The following is a 26,543-nucleotide window of genomic DNA, read 5'->3' as shown; positions in this document are numbered from 1 at the left end:
GAGTCTGAAAGGATCATTTCCAGTGCTTAAACTTGAGTGGATCTCCACTAAATATTGAAGGCTCTGGAATAGGTAGTCTATTTGCTGACATAGCTTCTGCCAAAACCTTCACTAGTTCACCTGTACTCTCAGGAGTAACATCAGAATCTCTTGGTGGGTGTAAGTAGTGCTCTGTTACCTCTTTTTGTACAGGATGAAGGTTATGAGTGGCCGACTTTACTGAAAAGTAGTCTTCATCATAAACTTGGAGCCTGTCTTTAGCTGCATTGAGTCTTTTCAGGTTTTCCAGACGTTCTACTTCTCTTTTCAAATCCTCAACTGACCTTTTTCTTGCAGTACTCTCTTCTTGTTGTTTCTTTAAAATAGCTGCTTTCTGTTGTTGTCTTTTAATCTTGCATTCAGTTTCCTCCTTTTCCTCTTGGAGGCGCTGTGACAGTGCAGTTATTTCTTGTTCTGCAGTTATGTGCTTGTCTTCTTCAAGCGCTAGAATCTTCTCTCTGTGTCTCTCTTGTTCTGACATTATTTATAGTACAGCCTTTGTAGCTTCATACTTTGCAGCTGCTTCTTGTCTTTTTACAGAAGATGCTTGGGAGAGTACTGTACCAGCTGAGAGTGACACACTTGTGGTAGAGGCTGCAAATATTGAGCCGGCATCAGGCCATATAATCTTTTCTTCCATAGCTCCTTCAATATGAGGTTTGGTGTTCTGCAAAACAATCTTGGTTACTGATGTGCACTTGTCTAACCTGGAACGCATTCCATAAGGTGGACCATCAAAGGAGCGATATTCGTCATAAACAAGGTTCAGTTCGTCCAGTTCTTTGAATAATGTTCATTTGTGCTTGGAGAACATCATCTGGATCCTTCTTGAGTACAGATTTTTTAGCAACTTTACTCAGTGCCTTCCATCTGTCATAAATGCTGTCAAATCGAAGTTGCAGTCCTTGTTACTTATCTTTGTGGAATTCTTTTCCCTTTTCTTACAGTGTGCGAGGCCTTTCACTTCTCCGAGGCTCCATCTGCACAGTTGGCTCTAAGCAAGTTTCATCTACTGACTCTGTCTTTGCTACCTTGTCTGCAACAGTTCCTTCATTTTCAGTTTCACTTATTTCAAACATGTTTAATCTTCTTAATACTTTACAAACTTAATACTTGTGGTTTTTAAACTTGTAAACTTGACTTGGGTAAACTTTGAACTTGTTATGCATGAAGTCCACCTTTATTATTTTGTTGTGCAGTTGTTGTCTGGCTTAACACAGTTCCTTGTAGTTTCTCCTTAATTTTTTTCCCTTTCCAAACATAAACTTTAATGTCTGGCTTCTTGAACGTCTTCATGAAGAGGAAACTACGGTGGCCGACGGGGGCCAAACGCACTGCAACAGCTCAATGCGTCTCATTTAGAGAAAACAATTTCAAGTACAGAAACGATGCAAATTCACAGGGTCAAACACAAGTTTAAACGAGGTACAAACAAAATACGTGGTACAGATGAAAAAAACGCGCTGCAAGAAACAAAGACAAATGCATCGTCATCAAATGCGCTGCAAATAGAGAAACGATGCAAAACGATGAAAACCAAGAAAACACCTGCAAAAGAAAAACGCTGCATAAAGAGTCGCCACAACGGAAGTGCTCCAAACCTGCAGGGGGCGCGCTCAGTAGCAGTGTCCGCGGACCCCAAAGGCCGTGCTGAAATGACACAGGTGTAGTTATTTTATTAGATGCTAACGCTAATGCTAACAACACGCACCACGCAAATTACGTACACGAATCGGTAAAAACATTACTCAAACTGTAGGAGATCAAGTTATTCTAATAATTCTCATCCAAATCTTATGGTTAAAAGCGAAAACTTATGTTTAACTTTTGCATAAACAAAATGGCTTTATTTCTGGAATACATCTAAAATAGACTAAATGACCTTAAAGTTTCAAAAACTGTGATGGGATATGCATTATGAAGTCTGTTTCTATTGATAAGGGATTACATTTATACCGGGCATGCATTTACGTCGGTTTATTAAAAAAGACATCTCTCCTTTGAGAAAAGATGATTTATTAAACAATCATAGGAACTTCTGGAAATAGTTTGTCATAATGTGAATAGTCGAACATTAAACCCATTACGCACACACTGCATTAATAGGTTTGTACAAACAACTGTATGTCAGTGTACTCTCAAATTGTTACCTTTTTACTGAACCAGGTGATAATTCAAAATGGACAAATTATCTGCATAACTGCAGTACAATAGTAAATTCTTATAGTGCATGTAATCAGTTACTACCAAAAAGAGACACTAAATAAACGGCACATTTCACCATGAAACAAATGTCAGTATAGACGAAAAACATCCAGAAAAACTTATGAGTAAATGATATGTTTTCAGTTTTGTCTCACACACTTGGTAATATCATATAAGGCCACATTTATCATGGTACACTGCCTCAGTGATGAAGTTGTTTAGGTGCTCCTCAGCTAAGATGAAAAGGAACCACCATTTTACTGTTTTACTTGTGCAAGAAATTAGAAGTTAAACCTAAACTTTAAGGACACATCATTATTAACACACATTAGAGACAGCAGGAGGAAGGCCTGATGCAACCAGAGGCCCTACAGATCTGCTGCAGTCTGGACGACCTCCTCCTCAGTGAGTGTGGACATGGACAGTGAAGGCATGAACCAATGTACTTGGGCCACTCAGTCTAATGTATCTCTCGTCTTCTGGAGGAGGAAGAGCAGAATGGGCCTTATGTCTGATAGGTTCAAAGTCAGGTCCTGCAGAGTGAAAACCAGTAATGACACACACATTAGGAAAACTACAAAATGATTACAGGAAAATATATAAATTGAAACAGCTAAGTTAATAGAAGAATCCCACACATTTGAGAAATGCGTATTTTTACTCTTTGAATCATGATTTCAACATGAGCATGATTCATTTGCAGCCCTTATTAATACTGGAGTTTTCAATGCAACATGCACCATACCTAATCTGTGGCAGGAGTCTGGTTCAGCACCTCCAGTGCAGTGTGGGCTTTACTTTGTCATCTGCATTTGACCCATTTCATGAATCATGAGTGTCTCATCAGCCAACAGTTCTGTGGCCCCAGCAGTAAGTTGTGTCTTCATACAGGAGTCTGCAAATGAGAAAAGAAAATGAATATGAAATATTTCAAATAGTTTTCTCTTTACCGTTTTCTCTGTTAGTAGTAGTTTACTACTGTACTTGCTTGGATGTATTGTGTTTAAGTAATAGTCAAAAAAGAAAAAAAATCCTTACAGTCACCAATCAAGGATCCCTTCAGAATACGTCAACTACCTCTGATATTATTATTTGCCAAAAATATTTCATTAATTATTGACTGTGAAGGCCCGGACTAGACCAGGTCTAATCTTGGACTTGAGAGAGAGAGAGAAACCGCAAGCCCATGGAGGTGTCCGCAAAGCACGATCAGACGACAGCTGCTTTAGCGCCGTGGGGCGTGGAGCTCTGCGCCAGTCCTTTTGCCCACAGTCACCCACACTCAGTCCTGATTCAGTTCTGGTTTAGTCCTTGTCTAGTCCGAGCCTTAGTCCGCGTGTGTCACGCCTTCCCAGTGGCTCTTTGGCGCTTCCCAGGGAAGGCGAGCCTCACCTATTGAAAACCGCTGCACTAAAGTCTCTCTCAGCCTGGTCCATCGTTCCAGGCAAAGACCCAGAAATGGCACTTATTTGCAGGGCAACGACGCTTTCTGTCCAAATATGAAAGTTTGAGCGGACTTTTCATCGCGTTAGCTCCAAATCAGTAGCTAAACTTTTAGCTCAAAGCTCCGAGGTTCACACAGTTAACACAGTTTAAAACAAACTTATTTGACAGTTTTGTGGGTTATGACCGTAACACAGTAGATGAATATAATCAAATAAAAGCCACATTACCGTAACAATCATAAGTCCCCGCTGTAGTTTATCGTCAGTCAGCTGTTTTCTGTCTCTCAAAGGCAGATCCTTTCTCTCTGTCCAGCCGGTGTGTCTCTCCATTGAGCTGTTACACTGAGCGCCCCCTGCAGGTTTGGAGCACTTCCGTTGTGGCGACTCTTTATGCAGCGTTTTTCTTTTGCAGGTGTTTTCTTGGTTTTCATCGTTTCGCGCTTTGCATCGTTTCTCTATTTGCAGCGCATTTGATGATGATGCATTTGTCTTTGTTTCTTGCAGCGCGTTTTTTTCATCTGCACCACGTATTTTGTTTGTACCTCGTTTAAACTTGTGTTTGACCCTGTGAATTTGCATCGTTTCTGTACTTGAAATTGTTTTCTCTAAATGAGACGCATTGAGCTATTACAGTGCTTTTGGCCCCCGTCGGCCACCGTAGGGAAACCGATGAACATGTGTCTTCATTCACAATTGCAGCAGCAAACTCTTATAATGATGGGAAGTCACCACCAGGAGGCCGGGAATCATGCAGGTCCGAGTTCGACTATCACACCACCTCCTCGTGTAGTCAATAAAGAGTTCTTTTTCTTCTTGCTTAATCTTTATTGTGGCTTGTACAATCTTGAGACTTATTGGTGGCATCAAAGGCATCCTATATCACCAACGCCACCGTCGAACTAAAATAATTAACATAAATTACAATTAGAAAAGGTATAATATAGAAGACACAAAACATAAATAGAAGAAAATAGAAGACATGAACAACTACAAAAAACACACCTCACTGGCTGACCCATACTTTGGAGGTAGAATGACCTTTTAACATTTTAACTTTATTCACTTTATTTTAACTTTAATTGACTTCTTTGCTGACCCGCCACACTACTGTTTCTTAACCAGGTGTGTCTCTATCAATAACAGTTCCTACCTGCTGACTACCAAAATAAAAGCACGAAATCTTCTTATGTGTATATAACATATTATTCAAGAATTAAATAAAAAGTAGATCAAAATTATAGCAGTAAAATCCATGGTAATTTCACGTAGCCTACATGAGGTGGAGGACCTGAGTGTACTGTCCACTGCTGTGAGGATAGACCACTGCTGCTGTGAGGACAGACCACTGCTGCTGTGAGGACAGTCCACTGCGGCTGTGAGGACAGTCCACTGCTGTGAGGACAGACCAATGCTGCTGTGAGGACAGACCACTGCTTCTGTGAGGACAGATCACTGCTGCTGTGAGGACAGTCCACTGCGGCTGTGAGGACAGTCCACTGCGGCTGTGAGGACAGTCCACTGCGGCTGTGAGGACAGTCCACTGCGGCTGTGAGGACAGTCCACTGCGGCTGTGAGGACAGACCAATGCTGCTGTGAGGACAGACCACTGCTTCTGTGAGGACAGTCCACTGCTGTGAGGACAGACCACTGCTGCTGTGTGGACAGACCACTGCTGACTGAGCTTCTCAGCATGAGCTCATCATCAAGGCCAAGGTGCTCCTACAGTGCTTCCTCGGGCTGGCGACAGGGGGGTAGTGTAGTCAAAAACTGTTCTCTAGTAAAAGTACCAAAGTAAAAGTACAAAGAAGTGGTCCAAGAAATTACTCAGGTAAGAGTAGGCAGTATTTGGGGAAACAACTACTCAATTTACAGTAACTTGCAGAGTAAATGTAATATCTGATGTATAATTTATAATATTTTAATATATAAGTTAATGTAAGGACAAAACATTCAATAATGCACGCAAAAATAAGAGAAACAAAATCATATCTGAAGAAGAAACAGACTTACTATAGACTTACTGTAGACTTACTCACAGTGCTGTGCTAGAAAAGTACCCTGAACAGTACTTTCAGTAATGTCTCTAAAAAAGTGGAATAAATGTAATTGAGTACTACCCACGTCTGACAGTAATAGGATTTAAGTAGCAGAATATCAGGCATAAAAAGAGATAAACAGATTTGACTCTTTTTTTTATTTACGTTTTTTAATTACTTGTTTTTTTTTTTGTTGTTGTTTTAATTCTTTGACACTTTGCTTCTTCTTTACAAAGATTTCTTATTGAGAGCATTAAATGTGTTTGTGCGTGCAGTCGGCCATGTTGGACGAGGAACAGGAGAATGAAGAAGAGCCAGGAGTCTTCTACAACAGACCTGCAGCACAACCTGGCTCAGAGGAAAGACACCAAGCACTGTATGTCCCTGTCAGCCAATCACAGCCTTTAAGGAGAGATTCCTCCCCTCTTTTTCCTTTCTGCAAAATCATTGACCCCCTCAGCCTGTCCGGCTCTTCTTCACCACAACCAGTGTCTGCTCTGTGTATGAATCCATGTTTGTGTGACAGTGTTAGTCTCTCCTGTTAATGTTTTTTTTTTTCTTTGAAAACATGTTAGTGAGTTGGAAGCTGAGGCTGGTTCAGAAAAGCAAATGATGCAGTGAAAGGCTGCACGGCCACAGTGAAGCAGCTCTCACACTGAGGAGGTCCACATCCAGAGAATGAGCTGGTGGACAAGCTGCAGAGCAATGTCAAAACCAACAACAAACAACGTCAAGATGGATAGAAAGAGATGTTTTGTTATGTTCCTGTATTTGGACTGAATTAGACCATTTTGAGTGTGTTTTGAAAAAGGTAATTCTTTCTTTTTAGTTTAGTTAATAGACTGTATAAATGGACATAACTAACCTGCTAGCCACTATGTTCAAAGTATGAAGTAAGCATGGGGGTGCTCCATCAACTCTCACTCCAATTCACTTTGTATTGGGGAAAAAAAGTTACCCCTCAGTCTGTTACTGCTGCTGTCATCATTTTGAACTTAAAATATTTGTATTAGCCTGCTGTACATGAGCCTGGAGGTTTTTATTTTTATTTTGCTATTTTGTCTGTAAATCAATAGTTCCAAATTCGCCTCTTTAACTGCTGTGGTGGTGAGACTGGAGTTGAACGCTACGGGTGACATCTCACTCCCTTTGTGCACTTCTTTATACAGTCTATGGTTTAGTTTAACAAAGAGAACAAGGTGGAGTCCTTGAAATATTTTCATACAAATAAGGGGCCGCTCGTCTCAAAAGGTTTGAGAACCCCTAACACAAAATATTCATAACGTTTTATAAAATAAATAGTAACATGAAAATAATATCTCTGGTTAGTGTCTAATGCAAGTGTGGCCTTTTGGTACACTAGAGGGCGCTGTTTACTAGATAATCAAGAGGATGACGCATGATGGACTTATTGTAATAACAATAATGCCATTGTAAAATCAAATAATACAAAATAAATGTGGATGTAATTTGAGAACTCATGGGAACCAAACACAATTAACTTACATTTCAACAGAAAATTATCCATGTATGAAATCCTGACTTGCCAGAGACCTCAATATTATAAAGTAACTAGAGGTGGGTAGCTTTCAGTTATTTACAGTAACTTTTGAAAGAAATTGTACTTTTCCGAATACTTTTCAAGCAACATACTTTTACTTGTAACAGTAGACCTACTCATAGTAAAAGTTTTGGTTCCCCTTCCCACTGTGAGTAAGCCTCCAAGTGACAAAAGCTTTATGTTGACATGAAATTATTTGATTTAGTTTGTCTCATTTTTGTGTTTATCCACAGAAAGCACCAGATTTTGTGCAGTATTTGATGTTTACATTACGTTCCCTTTAAATTATAAATCAGATGTTACGGCCCAGCAGTAGGCTACTCAATCAGTTACTCTTACTTGAGCCATACCGGCTTATCAAAGCCTGATCTCGCCAGATCTCGCCAGAAGCTAAGCAGGGCCAGGCCTGGTACTTGTTTGGGAGAGTCATCATCGTCAGAGTTTATGATAGAATCTTGCAAACCCCTCTGTACACAGGCATGTTGACATTCCACAAAAACCTCAGCCCACGTGAAAAAGTCAAGTTACATAAAATGAACGAACTAGTACTGGGGCTGCGTACGTCTCACAGCAAAGAGAAGCGTAATGCCAGTAGACTGGAAGAAAAATATAGCCTGCTAAATGTTGATTTGCCAAAACTATAGTCACACAGTTCTAGTTTAGACTTAATGCTATGGTTGGATAGTGCCCTACGTGGTTTTATTTTGTAGCGTGTCGTACGTTTCCTGCGCGCTTTCCCTTGCTGGGTACGTGTGCTTGTGGTGCGCCTTCAACTCAGCCCAAAGAGCGCTGGGAGGCTGCAGACACAGACAGGCGTGGACAGCCCTTGCGTAAAGACGAACACAACTCTGTGCTAAACGATCCTTGCGCGTCGCCTCTGGATCTCTGTCGCGACACTTGGACACAACTTTTACGGACTACTTGTATGTTTTAGGCGGAGAGAGGAGGCTTACAGCGCGGGTCATGTCCGGATCTTACTGTCAAAGTTTGTACCCGTTCAGCGGGGAGCAGCACCAGCAGGGTCTGAGCTTTGACGCCGGGGATGTGATCCGTGTAGTGCAGGCGCTTCCCGGAGGATGGTGGGAGGGAGAGAAGGAAGGAGCCCGCGGATGGTTCCCGTCCAGCTACGTACAAGTTTTGGAGGTAAGAGGAGAGGTTAAGGGCACCGGTGAAAGGGCCGGGGCATTGTCCGGGGTTGGGACCGTCACTGGTGTTGATCACAGCCAGTGTTGGGAATAGATATAAATGTAAATACGTACTCAGAATACTGACTTCAAGTATTCTGACTTTAAGTATTCGTCCCATCAGTGACCACTGCCTATCCCCGGTCACTTGTTAAAAATACGTGAACACTGGGAGTGCTTCGAACAAATATATGTAATAAATGTATTTCGTTGTTTAAACTGCCATAAAATCGTCAAACAATCATCTTTTTCAAACTTTTTTTAGGTGCTGTTTTTGCAACATACCACCTACTGCCAATGTGAACAAAGTGATAATTCCTTTATGGGCGTTTTCTTTTTTTTTTTTTTACTCTACTATGACCAGTGTAACTTGGTCTATCAGTGTGGATGTTCAGTGTAAATTTGTGAATTTTTGTTTATGGGAAAAATCAATTTGGAAAAAAAAAAAAAAGTCACACTGGGCGTGTTTTGTACAAATTGTGCATTTTGGTTTTTAAAACTGCCATAAAATTAGCAAAGATTAATCGTTTGCAAAAATTATGATTTTATTTTATTTTTTTTCAAGAAGTGGTTCTCTTTTCATTGACAAGTTGATTCTTTACATTACCATAAATGATTAGCCCTTTATTTGCCAGTTTGTGCCCAATACCACGTACAGTAAATTTGAATTATAAGCAATAATTCAATAACAATATATGTACCGAGTCGCACTGATAATAGCCAGAGGAAAGAAACTGGCTATTATCCGTGCGACTGGTTAGGGTTAGTGTGAATTCTTGGTGAGAAGATTGACTTTGGTGCTTTTTTTTGTTTGTTGCTCCTTAGACTCCTATTATAAAATGCCCATTTTGACAACCCCCTTTTAATAAAAGCCTAAAAAGGTTTTGGGCTTTTATTTTATGTTTTCCTGTTAAATTTGAATTTACAATTATGTAAAATGTAAGAATTTTCAAATTTTTTCACAAAATTACAAAATTTTCCATGAGCCCTTAAATCCATAGCTGAGTTATTGTATAATGTGATATACTGTCACTCCATAACTCAGGATAACTCCTGATATCCTTGTGACTGACCCACCCAAATGAACAATCAGTGAGAGGATTGAATTTGTTGCATTTTTTTTGTGTTTTGGTATGCTGTCATTTTAAACAAAAAGGGTTTTCCCATGCTGATTTCTCCCATAATAGAAGTCTATGGGAAATGTTTTATCTTGCCAATAATTTATAGAGAAAATAAACAGTTTTTCTTTTAATGGATATTTTCTAGCAGAAATAGTCTCAAATTTTGTGAAACTGGAGAGATCTTTACTTTCCCAGCTCTAAATAGGTTCCTAAATGCATGTTTTTGATGAGAAGTTCATTTTCACATACATTTCCTGTGCCCATTACACCACTCCCACACAGCCCCAAACCAGGCTATTTTGGACTAAACATGCAAATTATTTTCACCTTGATTTAGAATATAGCCAGAATTGGGAATGAAACTCACACATGTCTAAAATGCTGTAAAAGTACACGTCACTGTGAATTTTCATGGCAATCGAACAAACACAGCCAAAGTTGTCTTGATAAACGTACCTTCAGACACACAAATTTCCCTTAATAAGGCACCGAGGTTAACTTGTAACATTTGTTAGTTGCTGTCCTCAGTGTTTTATGCTATTTTCTAATCTCTGTTATAATGTTGTTTCCTCATCACAAACATAGCTGGAATTGTTTTTGTTTCAGTCACACATGTTTAACACACAAACCCTGCATTTTTAGAGTTCTTCTCTCAAACTGAAAACACTCAGTTCCCCCATGTGGTAATACAGGAAGTGCTCCAGTGCTCTCACTAGAATCATTTGGGTGATTTCAGCCTTGCAATTGACCATCTCTAATAAACATGAGCATTTTGAGCTTTGGAGTTGTAGACAGACTAATAATGCAGGGTTACTCAAACATGGGTGAATGAAAGAAAACACAACTCTAGGTATGTTTTTAGTAAAATCTTTGTGGTATTAGGAGGTCCTTTGTAACTCTTTACTTGCATAATGACAATAGGCTGTAGACAATAGATCAGTCTGAATGCTGCTGCATTTAGCATGGGGTTGTGAATGAGTTATGAACCCTAACCCTTTTTTTTTTTCTTCCAGATGACTTAGGCCTACTTTAGTAAATAATAGTAACAGCAGGGTGTACCACATGCCTTAAAGCAGAATATCTTTAAGAGTAAATGTTTCTGACCTCCTTCAGTTTTGTATGGTGGCTTATAGATGGTGTATGTATATCTGATGTATAGATCACAGCCCAACTTGTTAAATCAAACACAAAGGGCTTTACAGTCATTAGAAACAACAACAATATGTAGTGTGATTGTGGTGGAAGTGTTCAGCAGTTGGGTGCTGCCCTCATTTTAAAGTCTATGTTCTGGTTAAGCCTGTCACGATAATTAATTGTCTTTTTGGAACCATTTTTAGGGGGGGTCAGTATTTATCATGTGTATATTTTCTTTGCACAACTGGGAAATGTTGGGTTGTTATTTTATGGCTATACTATAAGATCTAAGCTATAAAAGTTTGAAACTTCTATGACTCATTACAGATGCAAACTAAGTACTTAAGTGTCATTCTACTGTTGATTTATTACAGCTCATTATTTTTTTAACAATATTGTAGATTTAGAATAGTTATTTTTTGTGGTTTATAGGTTTATATCTGCTCTTGTTTGTGTGTGTGTGTGTGTGTGTGTGTGTGTGTGTGTGCGTGCTTGCGTGCGTGCGTGTGTGTGTGTCAGTGGTACAAATTAGTTTATGTGAAATAAATATGTGACTAATTGTACTGTTGCTCCAGTTAGAAAGGGGCTATTATGAATGATGTCCATATTAGAAAGAAATTCTAAACATCTTCTATAAACTAAAGCTGAAAATAAAGGTCCTATACTACTCCAATAGATTCCTGTGAGCTTCATAATGTTGTCACCTCCTCAAAAAATACCCGGTGTTTTGTTTCATTCACACATTTGAGTAATCCTGCATTATTAGTACATCTACATCTCCAACTCTCAAAATGTGTTCCACGTTGTGATGTCATGAAGCTGTAGTTTTCTGGTTAACAGCTCCTTTTACCTTTTGTTCAGTTGAGATTGACAGTTACAAGGGTGAAATTATCCAAATGATTGTAGTGAAGGTGTATGGAGTTTAAAACACAGTGGTGCACTTTCTGTATCACAAGGTGGAGTGTTTTCAGTTTGACAGAAGAACTCAGCCTAAATATGCAGGGGTTGTCTGTTAAACATGCGTGAAAGAAACACAACCCAATAATAGTAAGTAAGTAAGTCTTTATTTATATAGCGCTTTCACAGACATTTTCTGTCCCCAAAGACACTTTACACAGCATTATTCATTCACTCTATACCCTGGTGACGGTAAGCTACTATTGTAGCCACAGCTGCCCTGGGGCACACTGACAGAGGCGCGGCTGCCATGCCACTCGACCACCACCATCACTCACACACACACACACACACACACCACTTTCATAATAGGCAATGTGGGTGAAGTGTCTTGAATAAGGACACAATGATTGAATTGATTGTATTTAACTGACCTTGACTATTAACTGTTTTATGGAGACCTATGTAGCATGTTTTGGGTTGATGGGGGAAACCAGAGCACCCGGAGGAAACCCATCCAGACACGGGGAGAAACATACAAACTCCACACAGAAAGGCCCAGGCGACCCAGGGATCAAACCCAGAACCTTCTTGCTGTGAGGCATGAGTGCTAGCCACTCAGCCACCGTGCCATCATATAGTGTAATATGGGTCCTTTAAAGATTTTCAGAGAGAGATATTGTTGAGACAAAAAAATATTAAAACAGAATAGTTGTATTTTATGGAGTATAAATACTATTTAATACCCATATTTAATCTATAAATTGGTATATTTGATGTATATAAATACTTCTATGTTTCACTAATTAATACTAAAACTAGTATCAAAACTAGATACTCATTTTCTGGTATCAAAACTAAAAAAGTCCCAACCCCACGAAAGTAATGAACCTTTCCTGAATATCTTGAAAGGCTGAAAGCTTTCCAGAATGATCTTGAGCTGTATCAAAACAAATATAAGACCATAAACACTAGTATACGCCTTTGGACCACTATGGAACCTACCTGGGATTACACAAATATGAGGACACATGGGAATAGAGAAGAAAGTACTACTGAATGTTGAAAATACATACTATTGTTTATCGAAAGAGGGGTTTTTTTTGGAATCAGTATTGAGTATCAAGTCTATTCCTTTCGAAAATCAAAAATTGAGTTTGAAATTTTACTATTGTGACAACACTATGCTTATGTCAATACAATGAGCAACTACGTGTGATTTTGTGATGTCAGTGTATAGTGTAAGTTGTTGTTAGACCATGGGGAAGGACTTTATACTACAGGGGGTCACCATAGTCCTTTGTTATTGGGAATTTTATTTGATTTTGTATTTTCACTTCAACTAGATGTTTAACTTTGAATGATAGTAATAGCAGTTTGCTTGGACCCCATGTTGAGGACCACAGCCTCAAGCAAAATTCCTATAAGAGCAAATGTGTCTGACCTCCTTCTGTTGTAATTGTGTTTCCCAACCTCAAAGACTGTTGTCACTTTGCTGTCAAACATCATGCTAGAAATGTCATTGGTAGTGAGAGTGCATACTGTGACAAATCATTTAAAGTATATATTTAAAGTTTATATTTAAATATTACACTTCTATGGAGTATAAAGTGCTAGCACATAACATACAGACCACCATGTTACCTTTTATTACAATGTACAAATTGGCTCTTGAGAGCTCTCTTTCATGTTATAATGTGTAACTCCTCATAAACATACCCAAAGTTCTGTTTTATTTTATTCACACGCAAACTCTGCTTATTTAGACTGAGTTCTTCTCTCAAACAGAAAACACTCTGTTCCACCTTGTGATGTCATGTTTTAATACAGGAAGTGCACTCCACTGTATTTATAAACTCCATACATCTTCACTGGAACTATTTGGATTATTTCAGCCCTGGAATTTCCAGTTTCTACTAAACTAAAGGTAAAAGGAGCTATTAACTTGAAAACTACCACTTCATGACAACGCATGAACAGAACAGAAGCATTTTGAACTTTGGAGATGTAAACAGACTTAAAAGTAGAGGCACAAATGAAACAAAACACAACTCCAGATATATTTTTGATGAGCTAACATAATAACATGGCTTAATGTAAATTTTGCAAAATATAGGACTTTTAAACTCTAAGGGAGCACCCAGCCACCCTGTGGGAAAAAACTCATTTGAGCTGCCTTGTCCTTTCGGTCATTACCCAAAGCTCATGACCGTAAGTGAGAGTAGGAACGAAGATTGACCGGTAAATTGAAAGCTTTGCCTTTCAGCTCAACTCCCTCCTCACCACAATGGTCCAATACAGCGACTGCATCACTGCCGATGCTGCACCGATCCGCCTGTCAATCTCACACTCCATCCTCCCCTCACTCGTGAACAAGACCCCGAGATACTTGAACTCCTCCACTTGAGGCAAGAACTCTCCACCCACCCGGGGAGGGTGCTCCCTTTGAGACACGGGAGGAGCTCAGAGTAGAGCCGCTTCTCCTCCATGCCGAGAATAGCCAACTGAGGTGGCTCGGGCATCTGTTCCAAATGCCTCCTGGGCGCCTCCCTCAGGAGGTGTTCTGGGCATGTCCCACTGGGAGGAGGCCCTGGGGAAGACCTAGGACATGCTGGATGGACTATGTCCCAGCTGGCCTGGGAACGCCTTGGGATGCGGGGGCAGTAGTCTGAGCCCCTGCTCAGGCTGCTGCCCGCGATAAGCGGAAGAAAATGGATGGATGGATGGATGGGAGGACTTTTAAACTGTCACACTTGGCTGGGGGTTCTGTGTGTGAAAGGCTTTTATTACTTCACATATGGATGGCACATTTGAAGCACTGACTACAGCATAGCTGCCTTTACTCCAAGTGACCTCTGTACCCTGTTGTAAAAACCCTCACTAAAATGGAGTACTCCTATAATACATTGCCATTAAAAATCACAAAAAATGTGCACACTTGATTTAACAATAGTCTCGCAAACCAAAGTAACTCTCTCTCTACTAGAATTTTTTTACTATTTAAAAGTGAAGGGCCAGATTTTTTCCCCATATATTTGGGCAAAATGTGTCTTGCCCCAGTACAGATATATCTGAGCATTTTTTGCACAAGAATTCGGAAGGGTGCTGTTAGCATGCTGTTTGCATTATCCTGACAGTAATAACATTGTCAGGATGAAAAAAAATTCTAACTCGATTTCAGTTTTCAACATTAAATCATAGTAGTTGTGGCCTTATTGTATGAGTAACTCTCAGTGGTCCAGGTAGGTTCCATAAAAAGGCAGTTTGACAGTGTGCGTTGAGTTGATGCAGATCTATAAAAGTCATTTTTGATTTATGGATCTGTGTCCAGATCTATGCTCTGTGAAGTAATTCACTGCCACAACCCTTCATGTACACAAAATGAAGAGGGAAAGCAGAGTACAGCAGATGTAAAGAGGATCAGTCACAGCCCTTATTGTCTGTGGCGCTTTCCCTTGCTGTTTGTGTCGTAGTTACAAAATTTCAGAGGTGCACATCAGTTGACATAGGCGCAGTGCGGAGGGGGCTCAAGGTGACACAGTCAATTTGACGCTGTTACAACCCAGGTTTGGGGTGAGGGAAGTAACAAAAAAAATAACACCAAGATGTAAAATGGAATAAATTAAATAATGTTTAATTAACAGGATTGTAAAGGTAAATTAACAACACAGACTAAAATATACAGAATACAACCTAAACTAAGAAACAGAACAACAAAATAAACAGTGTTTTGTGCCACAAAAGGGGTCATGCAGGCTTGCAAAAAATGAGTGGTAAAATTAAGGGACACACGAAACCAAAACACAAGTTCCCCAAATTAAACCACATAAGCCCACAAACAGAATCGAGTGACCAAATCAAAAAAGGCACAAAACAGAACTAAACTACACACACGAAACCAAAATGGCATACTGGCCACCAAGGCTAGCAGCCCCGAACATGTGCTGGTAATCTCCTTAAAGAGGGGGAGGTGGCTGCAGGTGAGGTGGGCGTCGACCTGCCCCACCAATCACGGACCAGGGCTCCTGCAGCAGGAATCAAGAGAACTTGGTAAAAATCACACAAACAAATTAGATCCAAGGCCTGGGGTCATAACAACGCACAACCATAAATTGGGCTTAAGTGGTCCATGGGTGTACTAGTCTCTGTGCTCTTATACTTATTCTGACACAGCTCAAGATCATTCTAAAGCTAGTGCATGGTTAGCATGTTAGTTGTTATTAGCATTACTAGCACTGCAAAACTCCACTGTGGTCTCTGAGAGTGGTGAAAAGCACGTCAGTATATACTCATCCCTGTGAATAATTAGGATGCTAAGTGAAGAATAACTTCTGTAAACTGTATGACCACTATAAACTGTTGAACAAATTTGTTTGTTTGTTTTTCTGTTTTCAAAATGAGCTACAGAGACTTTAAATTATTAGTCATTGCCCAGGCCTACCTCAGATGCCCTCCCCTGCAGTGGTGATGTGTTGTCGTTCTCACATACTTCCTCATTCCATTCACATTCCTCTCACATTCTCAGGTGGGATCAGTGTGCATGACTGCACCCCCTCCCTCCCCCATTCTCTCAACACGTCTCTGTCTTCCCCCTTTCTCCACTCTCTTCTTACTATACTCACTCTCTCCATACTTTCTATCTCCACTTTCTCTCCCTCCCCCGTTCTCTCAACACTTCTCCCCTTTACCTCCTGTCTCTCTCTCTCCCCCCCACTCTCAATCTCCCTCTATCTCCCCTCTCTTATTATTGTTATCACTCACCCATTTCACCACTATCTTCTCTATTTTCCTTCCATCCATATCTCTCTCCTGCTTCAATCTCTCCCTTTTCACTCTATCCCAACTCTCTCCCCCTTTTCTCTCTCGCTCTTTCTCCTCCCCCCTCTCTTTCATCTTTCACTTAACCCTTCTTCCCCTTGCCTCCATCTCTCCTCCCTCCCTGCATCCTTTACCTTCCTCTCCTCTCTCTCCACACTGTCTCTCCGTCCTTCCCTTGCGCCCCCCACTCATTGCCTTGTCTCCTCCCTTTCTCCTCAAATGGTTGGGTCACATGTGCTCACATTTGGAGGCGACTCTTGTCTGTGTGTATCTAGCTTGTGGCTGTTGTTGACACGTGTGTGGATGAGAAGAGAGCTGTATTGGATGTTTCCACTGGGGATGTTCAGACACTTACACATAATGAACTATTTTGGGACATATGATTGCTGGGTGCTTGCTAGAGCTGAATGATTTTAAGAAGAAATTGACCTGCAATTTTTCTGGCAGATATTGTGATTTCAATTTCATCCATGATTTTTTTCAAATCAAGTTTTAGTGCACATGAACATTTGCAAACATCACAGAAACTTACATCACACCAGAGTCCTGTGCCGACGATGACAACAAGGCGATGGCGGCAGTATACACAGTATAATAATATTCACTTTATCTTTTCAACTTGAAAGAATTACTGCTCCATACATTTTTTTTTAGGGATGCACTGACACCTTAACTTGGCTTTCACCAGACTGATATGTGTTACCCTCTGAATAGAGTTCTCCATATCAGTCTGGGATGATCAGAACCAATGACCAGTGCGTTCAATCTAATACTGCATGTTGAGTGGTAGAAGCGCCACAACAGCGTACAATATGAATCAACCCATTTTGAAGTACACCAATGCTCTGAAAGTAAATGTTCCATTGATTATCCCCAGAGATGCTATGAAAATACTCATCAAAGACGCTTTACAGAACACATATTAAAAAAGTAATAAGCAAATAATACAGTAAAGATTAAAACAGCGAATCATATTAAACTAATATTAAGACTTCTGATGCCACAGTCCACTTGCAGCTCCATACTTGCCCTTGGCTCTAGTCGACATTGTATTGAAATTCCAGCCATCTCAGAGCTGCTGTTGTCCTCTGATGGAGACTAGATAAAGAACTGAAGTGAAGACAGAGCTTCTTATCAGATTTAAGCTAGTACACACACACATACACACACACACTAGCATAAAAGGGAAAGTGAAAAGCTTTGAGATTAATCACAATGAAATCAAAATCGAATAAATTGAATGGATGCAGTTAGCAATTCATAAAGGCTACAATTTTTAAAGTTATCATAATTTCCTCCACAAACAACAAAATTTCCTGTCTTATTCTGCATAAAAACTGCCAACCCCATAGTGTAGCTCTGTATAGTCATGTTCTGAAATGTGATTCTTATGATTTTTTTATTAGTTTGTCAGTTCATATTTCAATATTTTTGTCATTTCTTCTGGACGCTTTTAAAATGTGAAGAATATCCCAAAATATCAATCAATATCACTTTATTTGTGCCAAGGGGCAATTTACTACTTTGAACAGTAAAATAAAAGGATAAAAGGAAAATATACTCAATATAAGACTCAATATATAATAATTTCCAAAAAGTAAAACTGGCCTGGCTTAAAAATTTGAAAAACAGAACTACTTATTTTTAAAGAGTTTGCAGTAGTCCTATGTTATTTTCGCACTTACCTTATGCTTTCTGAACATCCTAATTATTCACTGTTGAGTTGAAGTGCTTTTCACAACTTTTCAGGGTGGAGTTTTGCCATTACGGTAAAGCTGGGAGCTTATATGACCTCAAGAGGCAGAGGCGGCGCGACCATTAGGCAACAGTAGGCGGCCGCCTAGGACCCTTAGGCGGGTTCAGGGGTTATTCTCTTGTATTCGAAATGTCATTGCTCCGGCATTGATATGAGGCCACTTTAACGTATGCACCAATTTCATTTTCTTAACCCGTGGTACATGTAGGCTATGGCAGCATTGTATTGCTATTTTGGTGAAAAAGTGAAAAAGCTATATACACTGTAGCTTAACAGCATCATCATGTCGCGATGACGTTTACAGTAGGGTTTTATATGGTTTTTTTTACCGATATGGGTTTTGTTGTGGCCGATATGAAACTGATATAATGGGAGTTGGAGCTGCCGGTAGCTGATATAATCGCCGATATATTTAGTGATGTAAAAATTCACTGTAAATCTTGAATTGTTTAAAAAAAACTTAGGTTTGGCTCTTGTGGATTTTAAATTGGGTTTATTTAGGCAACATTTATTGTTATTCTGCCTCTTTACGTCATATTTACAGACAGTAGGTCGGACTAATGACATTTTTGCATCACATTCTAGCAGCTAGTGATGGGTATTCCAGTTCTTTTTAGAGAACTGGCTCTTTTGGCTCATCTCACTAAAAGCAGCTGGCTCTTTTGGCTCCCAAGCGGCTCTTCAGATTGTTTTGTTGCAAGCAGGACTAAAGCACGACTAAAGCAGGTCTAAAGCAGGACTGAATCAGGACTGAGTGTCAGGACTCAGTTTCTATCTCTCTCTGTCTCTCGAGCCCAAGATTAGTTCTGGTTTATTTATTTTATGCTGAACTACAGCCAAACACGCACATTTTTCTCTCCTATGCACACGCTGATTTCTGAAAGTTTCGTTTTCAGCCGCTGCCGCTGTCAAACTACCACATGTCTGCACACAGCGTGAAGAGAAAAAAGTGAGAGAAAGAGAAAACATGGCTCCCAATTAGAGCCCGACCGATATGGATTTTGTTGTGGCCGATATGAAACCGATATAATGGGAGTTGGGGCTGCCGATAGCCGATATAATCACCGATATATTTAGTGATGTAAAAATTCACTGTAACTCTTGAATTGATTTAAAAAACTTAGGTTTGGCTCTAGTGGATTCTAAATTGGGTTTATTTAGGCAACATTTATTGTTATTTTGAGTCTTTACATCATATTTACATACAGTAGATTGGCCTAATGGCATTTTTGCATCACATTCTAGCTACTGTTACTGTCACTGCTAGTGATGGGTATTCCAGTTATTTTTTTGTTTTTTTTTGGAGAACCGGCTCGGCTCACTAAAGCAGCTGGCTCTTTCGGCTCCCGAGCGACTCTTGACATTGTTTTGTTGCAAGCAGGACTAAACCAGAACTGAACCAGGACTGAGTGTCGGGACTCGGTTTCTATCTTTCTTCTTCACTCGAGCCCAAGATTAGTCCTGGTTTATTCATTTTATGCTGAACTGCAGCCAAATATGCACTTTTTTTTATCATATGCACATGCAGATTTCTGAAAGTTTCATTTTCAGCCGCTGCCACTGTCAAACTACGGGTCTACATGCGGCTTGAAGAGACAAAGTGAGAAAAAGAGAAAACACGGCTCCCAATAAGAAACATGCTCCTGTTGTTCGCTTCAAAGAGCCGGCTCTAAGAGCCGCTTCGATCGCGACCAACCCGTAACTCCTAGCTAGTAAACTATCGCTATTAGCCTTAAGCCATAAAAACGTGCGCACCGCGGTAATTAAATATATGCATAAATGTGAATCATTCACACGTCTATTCACAGCTCATTTACATATCAATGCTGGTCCAGTAGTAAATATACGGCCAATATAATCACTTTACAATAGACCAATAGAAAACAGCCTGTTTATGTGTGGGAGCTACAGCAGCTAATCGCTAACAGCTTCAAAGTCGATGTATTTCCAACACTCAGCGCTCACACAGGCTCCTCCTCACATCACAAGTCTGCACTAATAAATGTCCTTTTAATCCAGACTCAAACCAATTGTCCGAAAAAGAATATAATCTCAGTGTTGCGCACCACTGCAGGTGTAAACAAACACACGCGAGTGAAGTGACGTCACTCTGGTGGTGTGTTCAGGGACAGTACGGACACAGATAAAGTAGATAAATACTGAGCCACATATTAGGACATTTATCTGTCTGTAAATTGGATTAAATGAACATAATGTAGAGAGTCTAAGCTTTATAACGAGGTATAACATGCCCACGTGAAATATCGGCCCATATCAGCAAGCATATCGGCTGATAGCCTTATATGTCTCCAGGTGCCCATATTGGCCGATATATCGGTCGGGCTCTACTCCCAATAAGGATCAGGCTCCCGTCGTTTGCTTCAAAGAGCCGGCTCTAAGAGCCGTTTCATTTGCGACCGACCCATCACTACTAGCTAGTAAACAAACTAGCGCTATTAGCCTTTAGCTGTAAATGCTGCACACGGTAATTAATTATATGCACAAATGTCATAATTCACACGTCTATTCACTGCTCATTTACATATTAATGCAGGTCCAATAACAAATATACGGCCAATACAGTCACTTTACAATAGACCAACAGAAAACAGCCTGTTTATGTGTGGGAGCTACAGCAGCTAATCGCTAACCAAAACTAGCTTCAAAGTCGACATATTTCCTACACTCAGCGCTCACACAGGCTCCTCCTCACATCACAAGTCTGCACTAATAAATGTCCTTTTAATCCAGACTCAAACCGATTGTCTGTAAAAAAAAATATAATCTCAGTGTTGCACATGGATGTTTGTCTGCGAGTGTAAACAAACACACGTTAGTGACATGTGTTCAGGGACAGTACAGACACACACACAGACAAATGACTCCGCAGATAAATACTGATGTGGAACCACATATTAGGACATTTATCAGTCTGTAAATTGGATTAAATGAACAAAATGTGGAGAGTCTAAACTTTATAATGAGGTATAACATGCCCACGTGAAATATCGGCCCATATCAGCTATCGGCCGATATGTCTCCAGCTGATTATATCGACCAACCTATATATTGGTCGGGCTCTAGTTTACAGTGACATCAGCAGTTTAAGCATGGGTGCTTATAGGTCTGTAGTCGATTAACCGGTTGATGGTGTCTTAAAGGTTGTATAGAGGATTTTCCAAGGAATGAGAAATCCAGCGACTGTTTGTCCTTTTTCAAATGTTGGGCATGCGTGAAACCACCCCCCCACCCCCACAGCTCCCGATGTAGAAACGCCTCCTCCCTCCTCCTCCTTACGCCAGAAACAGGTTTGTTTACAGCCGGTGCGCTGCACATGACTTGTACACAACTAACTACAGTGTTGGTTAGGCAAGGTGGAGAAGTGAGGAGCGGGGGGAGCGGGTGTGCGGATATTTCGTGCACGGAAAAGAGGTGAGGAGCAGGGAGAAGAGGGGAGCGGTGCGCGGAGATTCCGTGCGCGGAGATTCTGTGAGGAGCAGGGAGAAGAGTGGAACGGGCAGCGGGGTGAGGAGCAGAGAGGGGTGCAGAGAAGGGTGCGCGGAGATTCCGTGAGGAGCAGGGAGAAGAGTGGAACGGGCAGCGGGGCGAGGAGCAGAGAGGGGTGCAGAGAAGGGTGCGCGGAGATTCCGTGCAATTGAACTAGCTACTACTACAACACGCAGCAGCAAGCGGACTCTTTCCTTGCCTTGAAAATTAAGTTTTCAGACATAGGATATCGCATTCGTGTCCTGAAAAACGTTTGTCTAACTCTTGGAAATAAAGTAAGTTTTCATAATAAGCAGAAGTTACCTGTCCAGGAGTAATTTGGCGACCAGTGTGTCAGTCTTTAGACCCTTCGTCTGCTTCAGTCACGCCATCGCTGGAATGAATCTACAAGAATCACCTTAGTTTGGCTTCGCTGCTTTTCCCCTTGTCTTCTTCTTTCAGCGACCTCAAAAACGGACTTTCTTTTGTGGCTAACTGCTCCTGGATTCTTGTCTGCCATTGCAACAAACTTTGTGCAAACTGCGAGGAAGATATAGGTCAAAAAAGCTGCTAAGAACTGTTGCGTTGGTGGAGTAAACAGCGTCTGTGCGTCTGTGGACTGCGTGACAGGCGTACGTAAACCACGTAACGGCAGCGTGCAGGCAAGTCAGTTACGCTAGAAACGTAGGGAGTTTGATTGACAGCCTATCAACTAACAGATAACGAGGCAGTGTCGTTATCTATTGGCAAATGTTTAGCTGGCCCCACCACGTCCAGAGTTGATGAATTTTTATTCTCTTTTTTTTGGTCATCATAATTACAAGGCTACTGCATCTCTATAATGCTATCATTGACAATTTGAAACAAAAAAAAACCTCCATACAACCTTTAATTGACCAATTATTTTATTTAAATTCTAGGATTTGTATGGGAAGACAGCAGGAAGGAGAAGTTAGGGAGTGGATTAGCTTTTGATTTGGAAGTAAATGATGTGTTTAATCTCTTTTTTTTTTCTTTTTTTTATCTGTGTTATTCCCAATAAATAGTTTTTTCATGAACTCCCTGCAGTTGAGAAAAGGATCTGTTTGACAGTTTTTGTCATGCCACTGTTTAAGTCAGTTATTAATCAATCAGCAGAACATGTCTTTGAATGACTAAGAATTGCCATAGATGCTTGGGCACAACCAGGACACAGTGTGGACACAGCATGAGCATAGCCTGGGCAGACTGACCAGAGCGGGTGGTGTACTTCTCTTTTACGTTTCTGAATGTGTCACTCACTGTGAATACAACCCCATTCCTGTAACTGTGCTGTGGAATCTATCATTACTCACCTTCACTCAGAAAAAAGAAACAAATCAATTTTAGAGAAATATTCCTTTTGTTTTGTGAAAAATGTTAATGTTCAAGGAGCAAAAGTATTACCCTATCCATATATTTAACTTATACTTTTTTTTACTTGTAGATGTCAGATGTGAAACCTGTTCCCGTCTCCCTTCACCTGCTCTCTGGTCTTTTTCTGAAAGGCTAGCAGACAGCAGTAATGTAGATTGCATCTACTGGTAAAGTGCGACAGGGCTGAATCAGCCAATCTAATTACAAATGGTAGCTTTAAAAGGCAGATTTTCCTCATTGTTTTCCATACTAAGTCCTCATTTAACCTTGATTTAATGTTGTTTTTGTATATTTAATTTTTGTTTAATTTATTTATTCATTGTGATAAGTGAAGGCACAGTTTCATTACAAGAGATTGTCATGTTAAAAATACATTTAAATATCACAATGATGCCAGTACTGCAGTAACAATGTCACAACTAGTCTATTCTTTAGCCACAAATAAAATAAAAACATGGTTTGCTTGGTTCATTTATACTTTTTCATATTTTTAGTCCTTGAAAAACATGCATTTTCACTGTGAGTGGGCTTGCATCTCCACAAATCTGATTCATACTTGTCTTGAAAATGTTGTTCCTTTACCTATAATCTTTGATAATATGGAATAAGGAACTATGTGTATACATGGAGAATGTCCCCAGGTAGTTTTAACATTCTATTTCCATGAAATCATGCAAGTAACTTGCCACCTCTAGACAGTTACTCTGTTATTTTCACAAATAAAGTGAATAATTAAGAGCTGTGTGCATGCCATTTGTCATGTGGTTGGAGCTTAAGTTATTGGATCATGTTTAGAGCCAGTGTCCCTATGGTGAGTGTGAAAGTCACACCACCATGACTCATGTTCATGTGTCACATCAGCACAACATTAAGCTAACTCCAAACACAGGCAAAACAGGAAATGTAAGCTGCAGAACTATGGTGTTCTGCCTCATGTGGGGAATGAAAAATATGGTTTACTGGTATTAAGTGAGAATCTTCTCATCTTAGTTCTTTCAGTACTTTAGTTTAGTGGTTAAAAATGTATTGTGAACTCACTGCACCAGCTCAGAGAAAGATATAATGCTGCCAGGTTTGCCTAATTATGTATTATGAGTATAGCAATTTTAATACCAATTTGACTATATAAATCAGGGGTGCGCAATACGTCGATCCCGATCTACCAGTCGATCGCCAAGGTCATATGGGTAGATGGCCGTGTCTTAGTACTCGTCTCGGACTCGATCGCGTTTGGACTCTGTCTTGTCTCTCACTCAAGGTATGACACTCAACAAGTATGATCATATTTCATTATGGCCACTGCTGTTGGTAATAAACTTGTAGCGGGGGCAGGAGCGTGTGGGGCATCTCAGTGCAGCCTATGCGCTCATTTGAAACCCGCGGAGACTCTACGGCACATCACAAATACACACGCTCCCTACCCATATGGAAAAAACAGGGAAAAAAATATAAGAATTTACCACTGTCTTTGTAGTAATCTTTATATAAGGTTAGTATGTGTCATGTGTGGTTTACTCCTGAAAGTCACCCCTTTTGCTTTTTTCTCATACAACTATATTATGAAAAACTAGTAAAGATAAAGTGAACATTTTGGATGACATTTACAGGTAATGTGCATGATAAGCTACATTTTCTGTGTATGTTCCATGTAATGTTTGTATTCTTCATATGTTGTAGTTAAAAAACCTAAACAAAATATGAGTCAGAAGTGGGATTTGAACCCAGGATGCCCATGTAAAAGTCCAATGACTTACCAGTGGAGCTAATCAGCTACAACCTATGGAGGGAACTATAGCAGATATTGAGAACAATTACAAGTACTGTGGTATCACACAAGCAAATGACAACCTCGAAGAGACAACACGGAAAGCGGCTACAGGATTTTGCAGAGTAAAAATCTTTTTACAGCCTGTATGTTCACTGTGATATCAGTGGAAGAGTGATATGTCTTATGTTTTTAAGGTTGTAATGCAATATTTGCATTACTGTATTTACACCCATGCTGCCCAACACACACACACACACAAACACACACATATAAACACGCGCACACACATATACAAACACACATACAAACACACACACACACACACACCCCAACACACACACACAGACACACACTGTGATAATTTTCTTTCTCACTCTCATACACACACAACACATGACCTTTGTCCAACACTTGTGAGGATATTGTTTGTGGGATTAGTGTCATATTCAGCCCTTGTAGGTTACAAAGTTTTAAATGTTTCATGCTGCACATATTTACCAAAGATCTTGTAACTGTTTTCAGTGTCATATACAAATCTTTTAAGATTCAGATAAACCTTTTCCATATGGGTATGCATGGCTTGTCTGCAACAGCGTGTGCCCTCGTGTACCAGCGTGCATCACAGGGCAGGTTCAACTTCCTAAACATCCTACCTGTCCATCTGTCTCACGTCAGCACGCCGCCCCTCGCATTTTCACGCTCTCACTCATTCCTGCGTACAGCGAACACAAGCCCCTTCCACAGTGCGCGCTGATTAGAAGAGCAAGATGAAACCTGAAGCAAAATCGAGTCTAAATTTGTGTTAGTGTTGGCACAAAGCAGGTCTACAGCATAGAGCAGACCTACAGAACAGACCTACTGCCACATTTGGCTGAAGTTTGCCTAACAAAAGTGCACAAATGCATCTGTGTTTGTCACGATTTGGTTTGGTAAACGTGCAGAGGCTGGTAAATATCACTGCAAAACCAGAAAAGAATGCAACTCCAGTTTGGAACTTTAAAAAACAGGTTTAAAAATCTTCCTTCACTTTTTTCACAGTTTTGTGTAAAGTGCCAGAGGAAGTTCACTTAAAGAAGGGCTTCTCAAACTGTGGGTGAGGGTCCAAAAAAGGGGCACAGAGTGTTTCAGTGCAGTTTGCTTGGCTTTGTATTAGGTTGATCATTTTGACTTGGTCATTTTGTAAGTAGCTGGCATGCTGAAAAAGTGTGAGCACCCCTGATATAAATGGTCTAAGGCTACGTTCAGACTGCAGCCTGAAGTGACCCAAATCAGATTTTTTGGCCCCTATGTGACCTGTATCTGATCTTTTAATGACAGTCTGAACAACACAGATCCGATTTTTTTCATATGCGACTCAGGACACTTGGATATGTGCTCCTGAAACCGATACATATCTGATCTTTTGACATGCGACTTCAGTCTGAACGGCCAAAGCGCATTCATCCACCTACACATTATCAACAAGCCAGAAACTTCACTATTCTGTGCTGAAGTAGGCAAAAATTGTTAATGAACTCCGTGTCACTGAAATGAAGCACATTGCCACTCACCACTCTTGGCTCCATCTCCATATCCACACGTTCATTTCAATGGACGTTGCTGCCACTGTCCCACAAAATGACATGGTCAAAAACCTCATCCTTCTCCTTCTCAGTCTCCTCCTTAAAACAAGTAAGTTGTACATGTTCTGGCTCCGGT

At 40.3% G+C, this 26,543-nt stretch overlaps 1 protein-coding gene and 1 long non-coding RNA gene across 5 annotated transcripts in view; one reads left to right on the top strand and one right to left on the bottom strand.

The window, feature by feature from the left end:
* Positions 1 to 1,374: 1,374 nt before the first annotated feature.
* LOC110173965 (uncharacterized) lies at positions 1,375 to 4,334 on the bottom strand. Of its 2 annotated transcripts, XR_008631765.1 has the most exons (4): positions 3,918 to 4,334; positions 2,990 to 3,139; positions 2,572 to 2,777; positions 1,375 to 1,689 (listed from the first exon to the last, which is right to left on the bottom strand). It is a non-coding gene; the product is annotated as an uncharacterized LOC110173965 (long non-coding RNA). The 2 variants fall into 2 exon arrangements; XR_002319173.2 differs by lacking the exon at positions 1,375 to 1,689 and having other exon boundaries at positions 1,793 to 2,777; positions 3,918 to 4,327.
* Positions 4,335 to 8,060: 3,726 nt separating this feature from the next.
* LOC110173964 (growth arrest-specific protein 7-like) overlaps positions 8,061 to 26,543 on the top strand; it is an 89,075-nt gene continuing 70,592 nt past the window's right edge. For 2 of the 3 annotated variants that reach the window (XM_055150437.1, XM_020939987.2), the window contains exon 1: positions 8,061 to 8,429. In XM_055150437.1, the coding sequence (XP_055006412.1) occupies positions 8,250 to 8,429 (180 nt within the window). In that variant the 5' untranslated portion in view covers positions 8,061 to 8,249. The remainder of the gene's footprint in view (positions 8,430 to 26,543) is intronic. The other variant, XM_055150438.1, reaches the window with a different exon arrangement.

Source organism: Boleophthalmus pectinirostris, unplaced genomic scaffold (genome assembly GCF_026225935.1).
Source record: "Boleophthalmus pectinirostris isolate CB_2022bp ecotype Guang Dong unplaced genomic scaffold, ASM2622593v1 HiC_scaffold_14, whole genome shotgun sequence".
In the NCBI taxonomy this organism is placed as follows: Eukaryota; Metazoa; Chordata; class Actinopteri; order Gobiiformes; family Gobiidae; genus Boleophthalmus; species Boleophthalmus pectinirostris.
This window is presented reverse-complemented; position numbering and strand designations above follow the sequence as displayed.